This window comes from Zonotrichia leucophrys, unplaced genomic scaffold, assembly GCF_028769735.1.
Source record: "Zonotrichia leucophrys gambelii isolate GWCS_2022_RI unplaced genomic scaffold, RI_Zleu_2.0 Scaffold_566_32626, whole genome shotgun sequence".
Taxonomy (NCBI): domain Eukaryota; kingdom Metazoa; phylum Chordata; class Aves; order Passeriformes; family Passerellidae; genus Zonotrichia; species Zonotrichia leucophrys.
Genome location: NW_026992771.1, coordinates 11,602 through 22,589, shown reverse-complemented (window position 1 = coordinate 22,589; position 10,988 = coordinate 11,602). Strand labels below are relative to the sequence as shown.

Sequence of the window (10,988 nt, the reverse complement as noted above, 5' to 3'; positions counted from 1 at the left end):
CCCATCCCTGAACTCACTGTGCACTGTCAGTGTCACAGGCTCCAACTCACTCCAGTGTGACACCCCATAGCCTTTGCAGGTGCAGCAGCCGCTGTGGTGCAGCTGCAGGGGGGACAGGGACAGCTCGGTCCTGTCATGGGGCCCCTTCAGATGCTTTTGATCATGGTAGAAGTACACGTGCGTGAGCCGTTTGTTCTGCCAGCCCCGGCAGCGCAGTGTCACTGTGCTGCCCTCCAGCAGCGCCCATGCAGGCACCTGCAGCACCAGCCAGTCTGGGAGACAGAGGGGTCCTGTCACACCAGTGGCATCAGGAGGATCATGATGGTACCGGGAGGAACCAGGAGCCAGCCATTGTGAGAGACAAGTCTCCTCACTCTGGGAAGCTCTTGGATGTCTTCAGAGCAGAGGACAGGCTCTGGGTCACCCATGGAGCAGAGCCCACCCAGAGCCCTTGGGGCCACTGTGGGTGCCAGGCTGGGGGAACCCAAACCCCTGTCACCGTCTGAGACTGTCATGGGGAGGCTGAGCCCGGTGCTGGGTCTCTCACATGTGTAGGTGCCACTTTCGGTGATAGTGAGGTGGTCTTGTCCCTCCTGCCACAAGTGCCGCTCCTCCTTGTACCAGGTGGTGGCACTGGCGGTCCCCGAGCCCTGGCAGGTCAGTGTCACCCGGTCCCACAGCACTGCCGGCCTCCAGGGGGGCTCCACCAGGAGCTGGGTGGTCTGGGCACCTGTGGGTGACAGGGGACACCAGGCTGCCAGGGCCAGCGTGGGGCTGGGGACAGCGGGGTGGGGCCATGGCATCCCCCAAGGACTCACCAGCGAGGCCAAGGGTCTGGGCTGGAAGGGAGAAGGAACAGGGCTGGGCGGGCTTGCACAGTGGGGACAGCAGCACAGGGGTACTGGGTGTGGGGACTGTCCCTAATTGTCCCCATGGGGTCAGCAGTTCTTTTGATAAAGTGCATGCAAGTGGTGCCAAAGGATTTGGAGAGGCAGGGGGACACGTCTATGTCACAATCACCCGTGCACCCATCCCCATGGCTGCATCCTCACCGCTCTTTTCCCTGTTTTGTCCCTGCATCCCATTTTCCTTGTCCCCATCCCCAGAGCTCCCTGAGCCCAAAGGTGCCAGTCCCCACATTCCTGTCCCCACATCCCCATCCCTGAATTCCTGCCCCCCCTCCCTGTCCCCAAAGCTACCCCATATGCCCAGTCCCACAAGGGTCCACTGTGGGTAACATGGACTGGCTCTGCTGGCATTGGGGACCTCAGGGGACCCCGCAGCCTCCCTGTGACCCCTCCCCTCCCCATTCCAGGGGTGCCAGGCTCGTGCCCAGGGCACTCACCCCACAGGAGCAGCGCCACCTTCCCGGCCATCCCAGTGTCCCCAGCCATGTGCACTGGCTGTCACTAGCTGCTGTGGCCACCGCTCCCCTGGCTGGCGGCTCTTTGGCCAAAGGGGAAGGAAGCGAGGTCACATCTCGCCCTCTTGTGGAGGTGGCCCTTGGTGGGGGCAGGGCGGCCACAAGCTGGGCACACGCTGGGGACATGACTGCATAGTCTGGGGAAATGGTGAGGGATGGTGTTGCCAGGAGTGGGGGGCTCAGGGCATGTTGGGAACAAAGGATGGGTGTCCAGGAGAATGGGGGTCCAGGGGAATTGGGGTCTCCATGCCTGACGGGATTTAGGATGGGGGTACTGTGGGAACAGGGTCCCCAGGGATTTGGGGTCATGGCATGTGGGTGCCAGGGTTGGGGGTGCAGAGGGAAAAAGGGGACCCTCGGGAATAGGGGTTCTGGGGGAAGAAGCAGCCCATGGGATGGGATCAAGGCAATGGTGGTGCTGGGCAATGGCAGTCCTGGGATGGGGGTCCCCAGGGAGGACAGAAACCAAGGTAATGGGGGTTCCATGGTTGGGTTCCTAGGGGAATGGGGGTTCCAGGGATGGGCAGTGGCTGGATGGGCACAGGGGTCACAACTCCATCATGGGGTGCCTCAGATTTTGGGGTGACCCAGGGCCCCGCACAGCCCCCCAGTGCTTATGGCCAGGGAGGCACCCCTGGGTTGTCCTGGGAGGCTCTGTGTCTCTGTCCCAGATACCCCTGTGCTTTTGCCTATGCCCTCCAATTTCCTGGCTCAGCCATCCCAGGGAGCACCTGAGCAGGTAACAGTGGCATGGATCCCAGAAAGAGGAAAATGAGGGGGTAGGGGGTGCAGGCAGTGGCTGCGGGGCTGGGAGGGGGGGGAATGGGTCCCTCTGGCTGGGACCTCAAACACTTTCATTTTCTCTTTCCTGCAGCAGAAAAAAGAGGTCATTGGTTCAGTTTATAGAATCCTTTTAGCAGTTGTTGTCTCATTAAGTTACTCACAATAAAAACAAACAAATCCTGAAGAAAATGGACGTTTTTGTTCCCTGTAGGAGCCCATTGGTGCACCCCACAGCAGCATTTGCTTGTGAATAACAGAGTGTGTGGAATCTCCCTGAGTGTCCAACAGCTCCCTGGGATTGTTCCCTGCCTGCTGGGCAGCAACACAGCCCCTAAGGAAGCCTTTTCTTGGGCCACATTTAGGAACTCTCCCCATTTTGCTCATTCCCACCCTGCAACTTGACTGACTTCCCATGGAGGAAGGGGAGAAGCTCTGTCCATCCTTGGGACAGTGCACAGGAATCTGTGGAAATGCCCATGTGTGCCTCAGGGTCTGATTCCCTGGTAAATCCACTCCAGCCTGCCCTGAATTCCCCTGCCTGGGCACTTCCTGCTCCTGCTCTGACACCCCTGTTCCCCAGCCCCTCGTGTGCAGCCCCTGCTCAGTATTTCCATACTTTTCCCTCCCTTCTGATGTGCACATCCAGGACCCAAACATTCTTTCCATGAGGTTTTTAAGGGCTGACAGGTTTTGTTCAAGAAGGAGGGTCCAGGTCAGGATGTTGAGCAGATTGTTGTGGGATTTGCAGTAGTTTTTTGGTTTTCTCAGACCCTTGGGCAAAGGCACAAAATGATCAATTGCTGCATTTCCAGACAGGTTCCCTCACAGCTGCCCCTGCAGAGGGGGATTTCCAGCCAGCCCTGCTCTGAAAACCATCACAGGCCCTCACAGAGCCACTGCTTGGGCTCCCTTTGGGGTTTCTGCTTCTTGCAGAGCTGAGAAAACCACAGGCCAGGCCTTTTTCCACCCACAGAATTCTCACCTCTGCAGCAGCTCTAAAGGTGCCAGAATCAAAGCCAAGGGGGCAGGGGGACCCTCAGGTGCTGGCTGCCACCTGGGGCTGGGCAGAGCAGGGCTGGGCAATGGCCATCCCTGTGCCGTGGGGCTGGGCCATGGCTGGGCCCCACTCTTGCCTTGACAGGGGTCCCCAGGATGTGCCACCCCTGGGACAGGCACCAGGAATGTGCAGGGACATTTCTGGAAACGCTACCCCTGGGACAGGACACCCCATGCCAGGATGTGTCACCCTCTGGGACCGGATCCCCCCAGTAAAGGAACCCCCTGGATGTGGCCCCCCAGGACCGAACCGCCCCTTTCCCATCTGACTCTCCTTCTTCTTCCTTCTTGTGCAGGGCAAAGAAAGTCAAAGCGTTGAGGGGGCGCAGCCCAACGCCTCCATCCCCCACAGCCTCCCCACCCTTCCCTGCACCCCCCACTCCCCTCACTCCCCCCAACCCTTTCCCTGCTCAGGTGTTCTCCAGGATTGCTGAGTCACGAACTGGGGGTGAGGGGACATGGCACAAAAGGGAGGAAAATAAGGGAAAATAGAGAAATAAAGACATGAAACAGTGAAGGGCAAGGGAGACCACAGAGGCAGAGCTACCAAGGACCCCCATGCCCAGGAAATGAGCAACCCAGGGGAGCAGTGCTGGGCCCTAGGTCACCCCAAAATCTGAGGCAGCCAGGAGGGGAGCTGAGACCCCTGGGCCTGACCAGCCACTGCTCATCCCTGGGACCTCCATTTCTCCGGAAATCAAATCATGGGACCTCCATTCCTTATATTCCTCTCTGTGATCCCCATCCCAGTACTGACATTCACCAGGATCTCCACAGCCCAAGGCCCCCATTGCAAAGGAACCCTCTCCTGTTCATTCCATCCCCTGAAATCTTCCTTTTCCAACAACCTTGATACTCTCAGGAACCCCTGTTCCCACAGGAACCCCCATTCCCCCAGAATCCCCATCCCATGACCCCAAATCCCTGGAGCCCATGTTCCCCTGCGACTCCCATCCCTGAGTCCCCCCAGCCCTGTATATCCCCATTCCCACAGACCCCATCCCTAGGATCTCCCATTTCCCTCGACACCCTTACCCAGGTCCCCAAACAAACTGAGGCTCCCCACACCTGGGAACCCCATGTCCCACTGTGTCCCACCCAGCCTTGTCCCCAGCCTGTGCCCAGCTCGTGGCCACCCTGCCCCCACTGTAGGGCCACCTACGCATGAGGACAAAACGTGACCTCGCTTCCTTCCCCTTCATCCGAAGAGCCACCAGCCAGGGGAGCGGTGGCCACAGCAGCGAGTGACAGCCAGTGCACATGGCTGGGGACACCGGGATGGCCGGGAAGGTGGCGCTGCTCCTGTGGGGTGAGTGCCCTGGGCACGGGCTTGACGCCCCGGGGATGGCGAGGGGAGGGGTCACAGGGGTCTGTGAGATCCCCTGAGGTCCCCAATGCCAGCAGAGCCAGTCCATGTTACCCACAGTGGACCTTGGTGAGATTGGGCATATAGGGTAGCTTTGGGGACAGGGAGAGGGGGGCAGGAATTCAGGGATGGGGATGTGGGGACAGGAATGTGGGGACTGGCACCTTTGGGCTCAGGGAGCTCTGGGGATAGGGACAAGGGAACTGGGATGCAGGGACAGACAGGGACAAGAACGGTGAGGATGTGGCCATGGGGATGGGATCATGGGGATGGGATCATGAGCTGGTGGGGGTGACCTGGGCCAGCATGGACTGTGTCCTTGGTGTCCTTGTAGCCAGGGTGTTCACAGTGTCTCCATGTTCTGCCTCAGCCCAGGGTGGCCTCGGTGTCCCTGTTCCCAAGGTGTCTGTGCCACAGTGATGTGGTGCACGGGTGGCTGTGACACAGACATGTCCCCTGACCATCCAATTCTTTTGTGGCCACCCAGACACATTTTCTAACAAGAACTGCTGTCCCCATGGGGACAGTTTTGGGACATCCCCCACACCCTGTACTCCAGGTGCTGCTACCCCTGCAGGGCCACCCCCACCCACCCACCCCCACCCACCCTTCTCCCTTCTCCCTTCCAGCCCAGACGCTCGGCCTCGCTGGTGAGTCCTCGGGGGATGCCATGGCCCAACCCTGCTGTCCCCAGCCCCACACTGGCCCTGGCAGGCTGGTCTCCTCTGTCACCCACAGGTGCCCAGACCACCCAGCTCCTGGTGGATCCTCCCTGGAGGCCGGCGGTGCTGTGGGACCAGGTGACACTGACCTGCCAGGGCTTGGGGACCACCGGTGCCATCACCTGGTACAAGGATGGGCAGCTCTGGTGGCAGGAGGGACCTGATAACTTCACTGTCACCGAGAGAGGCACCTACACGTGTCACAGACCCGGCACTGGGCTCAGCCCCCCCGTAATTGTCTCAGATGGTGAGTGGGGATGTTAAATGATCAGGGTGGCCCCTGACAAGTCAGAATGGACTCCACTCCTTAGGTGGCATCACAACCTTTGTGTGGCAAGAGCCTGTGCCCTGCACACAGGGACATCCCCGTGCACCCAGATGTTCTCAGGGTCACAGGGACCACCTTGGACCTATCTTGAGCCCCTTCATGAGAGGGGACCCTCCTGTCTCACAGATAATCTGGTGCTGCAGGTGCCAACAGGGGTGCTGCTGGAGGGGGACACGATGACACTGCGCTGTCGGTGCGGCCATTGGAACCACACAGTCACCAGGGTGCGATTTTACCAGGACGAGAAGGAAGTGAGGGGGTTCATCAATGGGACCGAGCTGTCCCTGTACCCCCTGCAGCTGAACCACAGTGGCCAGTACAGCTGCGGGGGCTTGGTGGGGTCCTGGCAGTCACGGTCAGCAGCAGTGGCAGTGATAGTGCATGGTGAGCACCCCCATGGCTGGAACTCCAGTCTCCTGACACCCCCAATGACCCTTCGCAGCAGACTCAGAGTCACAGTCCTCACCTCCCCTCTCCTACCCTGAGCTCTACCTGGTTCCACTGCTGGAGGGACCCCTGAACCCACCATGGGGTCCCTCCTGACTCTCAGCTGCCTCAGCACCCCCAACCCCCTGTGGCCCCGAGCCCCCCTCCTGCATGTGTTCTACCAGGACAGGCAGGTGGTGGGGGGCACACAGGGGTCTCCGCAGCTGCTGGTGCCCACCGTGGGGGTCTCCCACTCGGGGAATTACAGCTGCCAGGTGCGCTCCGAGAGGGGGCCGTGCGGAAGAGCTGCGCCCGGCTCCGTGTCACGGTGCGCAGTGAGTGTGGGGATGGGCACAGGGAACTCCCACATCCTGCTAGGGACCCCTGCCCTGGGCACCTCCATGTCCCCCAGACACATTTCTTGGGTCCTTCCATCACTCTACATGTCCCCTCACCCTTCCGTGGCGTCACACCATCCTAAACATCCCCCACCACACCAATCCCTGCCCATCCCCATGCCCCCTCACCGGCTGCCAGCCCGTGCCTGTGGCCTCAGCCCTGTCTCTGTCCCCGCAGTGCCTGTGGACAATGTCACCATCACCCCCGGTGTCCTGGAGGTGACACCACAAGATAAATGGACTCACAGGGAAACAGGTGGGGGCCCTCAGGTTCGCAAGGGAGTGCAGGACCCCTGGAGTGATGGGCGACCCTGATGTGTCCCCCTCTGTTTCTTGCAGTGGCCGCAGGGATCGGTGGAGCCCTTTTGTTCCTGCTCCTGCTCATGGGTGTCATTGTGGCCTGGCACCGATGGCACAGTGTGGGTGGGTGACAATTGGGGGCACAGGGGTCCCAGGGAGCTGTAGAGGCCCCCAGAGTTGGGGAGCAAGGGGGCAGCACCCACAGCCCCAGAAGTGTGACCTTGTCTGGGGGTCCTGTCGGGTTTGGGGAGGTGCTGGAGAGTCCTGGAGGGATGCTGGAGATTCTTTCAGGAGCTCTGGGGATGTTTGGGGAGGGTTTCTGTCCTGCTGGGCTTTGAGTTCTTGAGGCTGAGTTGGTAAGGGACACTGGGGAGGTTCATGGATTCTGGGGGCCTTCAGGGATACTCAGGGGTACTGAGAGAAATTGAGGGTCCTGTGGGGGTTCAGGAATCCTGAGTGGGTTCAGGGCTCTGGGACCCTGCAGTCACCCCATCCCTCTTTCCTTTGCAGCCACCAGGAAGCAGCAGGAAAGGTGAGTGGGGGGCTCAAACCCCACTCTCCCCTTTTACCGCAACCCCCAAGCCCTCCCATCCCCTCTCCCACATCCCCTTTATTCCCTCAGGGCCCCCCTGGATCCCCCAGCCCCCCAAGAAGAGGGGGAGGTGCTGTACACCCATGTCGTGGTTACCAAGAGGGTAGGGGGTGAGTATGGGTGTGACACATTCAGAGGGACACGTCACCCATGAGTGTCACCCCACCCAGATCCCACAGCCCGTGTCTCTCACATGGTCCCCCTGTGCCACCACCCTCCAGGATTCCCAGGTGACCTACGCGGAGCTGCAGGGACCCCAGGGGCAACCACAGGAACCCGGTGACATCTACGGGAATGTGCTGTGACACTGGGGGGAACTGGGGGTTACTGGGGGTCCCCACCCATGGGCACCCACTCGTGAGTGTGCTGCCACTAAAAAGTGTCCCTCTCCCTCCCAGTGGGGGCACAAAGGTGCCAAAAGGCTAAGAGAAGAACAATTTCCTGAAACAGTAATGAGAGAAAATAAAACCAGCACAAACTGGAACAAGGTTCAGCGTCCAAATGGTCACACACAGAACGATTTCTAGGCAAAGCCAACTGAAAAGGAACAAACCCTGAACACTTCTCCAAGCACGTTTCCTCCACCAGAGGAAGCTGGCAGGGCCCTGGACTTTCTTTGCTCTGATGGCCAGAGCTGCCATCAGGAGGCTCTTGATTCTCTTGTCCCCTGTCCCTTACCCCTCCTCTGACGTTTTCCCCACACAATGCTCTCACAAAGGCCCTTTGGGGGTTCCAGAGCCTCCCCCTTTTCCAGGGCAGTCGGGATCAGGCCATTGCGCAGGGTGAGGTGTCAGAGAGAGGAAAAGATTCATGTCTGGAGGCATTTTGGGACAGTTGTGTGTTGCAGGGATGGGTCAGGCCTTGCTTTTGATGAGATAGGGCTCCATCTGTCCATCATTGTGTCAGCCGTGGCACACTGGGGACAGTGTGACGCTCTGCCAAAACCAGCTCCTGAGTGGCCGCGTGACCAGAAGTGCCAGCTGGGGAGAGGGCACTTGGTGGCCTAACTGCTTAAAAGCCAGAGTATGAGGCGGCCAAGTCCCTGACCATGTCTGCTCTTGGGGTGTCTGTCCCATCCACTCTGGAACCCAGGAGTTGGCAACTCATTTAAATGAGAAATATTTGTCAAGGAAAGTGGGAGCGTTCTCGGAATGGAAAGGAGACCCATGTCTAAAATTTTTAAATTTGAAAAATGATTTGGCTTTCAGGCAAAAGTGGAGGAAAAGAAATAACAGCTCTTTACTGGGAAATTTATAAACCAGAACAGAACAAACAACACAAACCCTGAACTTTCCCGCCCGCTGAGCGCTGTTGCTTTTTATGGCAGTTATAACTGCGGCCAGCAGGGGGCGCTGCAGGGAGCACTCCCGGCCAGCAGGGGGCGCCCCGCTCCAGCTCCATCCCCTCAGGGGCCATGGCGGCCTCGGACGGGAGGGAGGTGGGGAAATCGCTCCTTTTGCAAACTCACGGGCACCAATCGGTCCCGGCACCACCACCGGCAGCGGGCAGAAGCCGCCAAGGCAGCAGGTTGGATCCCAGTGCCCACTGGCAGTGTAGCAGTGTCCCAGGGCCAGGCACATGCCCTGCGTAACACCCATGACTGCTCTCCATGATCCCGAATGGAAGGAAGGCAGCGCCTGACACCAGGAAGGTATCGAGTCCACAGTAGCACCTCTGGTGGCTTTGTGCCAAAATTCCTGCAAACCCTCAGCCTTTCACTCCTTTTTCCTTTTCCAGCCCTGGTACAGCAGCTCTGTCAATGTTGATTTGCCTTGGGATTGTCAGCACTGAGCACCTGAGGAAAGCTGGTGCTCAGTGCTGACTCTGCCAGAGCTTGTCCGGGGCCTCCAGAGCATGTTTGCAGTTCCTGCTCTTCCTTGGCCACTGCTGATCCCCACACAGTATCCCCAAGGTGAGGAGGAGTAGAGCAGAGCCACAGCCCCAAGGGCTCTGAAGTTGCAGCTAGAGCACAGGGACCGCCCAGGCTGGGAGCAGTGCCTTGGGACAACAGAATCGGGCAAACTTGGATCTGTGTAGATCAATGCCCCCTGTTCTACTCTGGGAGCTGCAGACCCTTACAGAGTTGTTGTAATTAGGGACAGGATTCCTGTAATTTAACCATGCTCCTAAAGCATCCCTGTGCACAAACAGAGAGCTCCACTGCCTCTCCCAGGCATTTTGCGATTCTGTGGCTGAGGCGGGAGCGGCTGGATGAGGAGACCCACAGGAACAGCACCTGGCCATGCAGGTGGAACAGAAGCGCTGGGAATTCCGCAGGGTGCTCAGGTGAGGCCCACGGGGCAGGGACATGGTGGGCCCCACTTGCCATTCCTGCTCCACTCAGATTTTAGGACAGAGCAGTGACACCCATAGGGCTCCCAAACCCCTCAGGGCTCAGGCGCAGCCTCAAAGGACGTCCTGGCCCAGGCCTTGGGGATGATTCAGGTGTTCCTGGGTGCGCGCGGGCGTTCACGGCCCTGGATCCGGCTAGCTGGTGAGGGGCGAAGGCCGGTGCCCCTGCGCATCTGACGCCAGCCCCCCTCGGCGTCTTGGCCTCGGGCTGAGCTGGGTGATAGCTCAGAGCGGCGCGATGTGAGACGAATTAGGAGGCGACCACTTGCTGGAGGTAAACTGTCGGTTTATTGCAGAAGCACCAACGAGGATGGGCACCTCCCAGCAAATGGCCCCGAACAGGGGGCGGGAGAGGGTTTTAAGGGAAAAGGGGGAAAAAAGGCAGGGAAACCCGGCTAACCAATAGTAATACATATTTAGAGGTGCGAAACATAATTGATATACCAAAGTAACCAACTGTTATGAAGCATAGGAGGGGCCCCGGGGCAACAGCCAACCATACCTTCCAGAGAAAAGAAAATTCTCGAAACCTGGGAGGAGAAGGGGGTGATTGACTGGGCCCAGGGAGGAGACAACTTTCACTTATAAGGGAGGATATGGGAGGAGCAGTTTCATTTCGGCAACTAAGAACAGCGAGGTTTCCATAGCAACCTAACTGACAGGGTAGCAGCGGCGGGAACTAACAGGGAAGGAAGAAACCATTTAATACAGAAAATGGGGGAGCAAACTGACAAACTTAAGAGCACACTACAGCACCTGGGCTCATTCCCAACAAAGGGCAGTGCTCCGTGAGCGGTCAGCACATCCCGAAGGAGCAGCCCGGGGCTGCTGGAGCCCGAGTGCTGCGGACAAGGACGGTGTGAGGCAGCCGGGCCCTGCTCAGCCGGCGCTGCCCCAGGAACGTATCATCCTGCAGGAGCTCGGCAGCCTCTGCCGGTGCCGGCCCCGGGGCTGTTGGGGGGCGCGGCCGGAGGGGCCGGGGGGCAGCGGGTGGGAGGGGCCGGGACAGAGGGACCGGGACCCCACTGGGGAGCCCCGAGCGTGGAGGGAGCGAAACGGCGGAGGGGAGACCCCAGGACAGGCGGGAGCAGAGACCCTGCGGTGGGGTCTGAGGAAAGGAGGGACTGCAATGGTGGTCCCGGAGCACCAGGAAGAGGCCCAGCTGCCATCACGCTGCGAGTGCCGGGACGGTCACGGGGTGTCCGAACTGACTGTGGCAGCGTGTCCGAAGCCACTGTCGCG

The 10,988-nt window shown here is 59.5% G+C and overlaps 1 protein-coding gene across 1 annotated transcript; it reads left to right on the top strand.

The window, feature by feature from the left end:
- Positions 1 to 4,540: 4,540 nt before the first annotated feature.
- LOC135441826 (low affinity immunoglobulin gamma Fc region receptor III-like) lies at positions 4,541 to 7,699 on the top strand. Its single transcript, XM_064701380.1, has 9 exons — positions 4,541 to 4,571; positions 5,258 to 5,278; positions 5,367 to 5,597; positions 5,805 to 6,062; positions 6,681 to 6,758; positions 6,842 to 6,925; positions 7,313 to 7,334; positions 7,425 to 7,497; positions 7,616 to 7,699. The coding sequence occupies exons 1-9, from the start codon at positions 4,541 to 4,543 to the stop codon at positions 7,697 to 7,699; spliced, it is 882 nt and encodes a 293-aa protein (XP_064557450.1).
- The last annotated feature ends 3,289 nt before the right edge of the window (positions 7,700 to 10,988 follow it).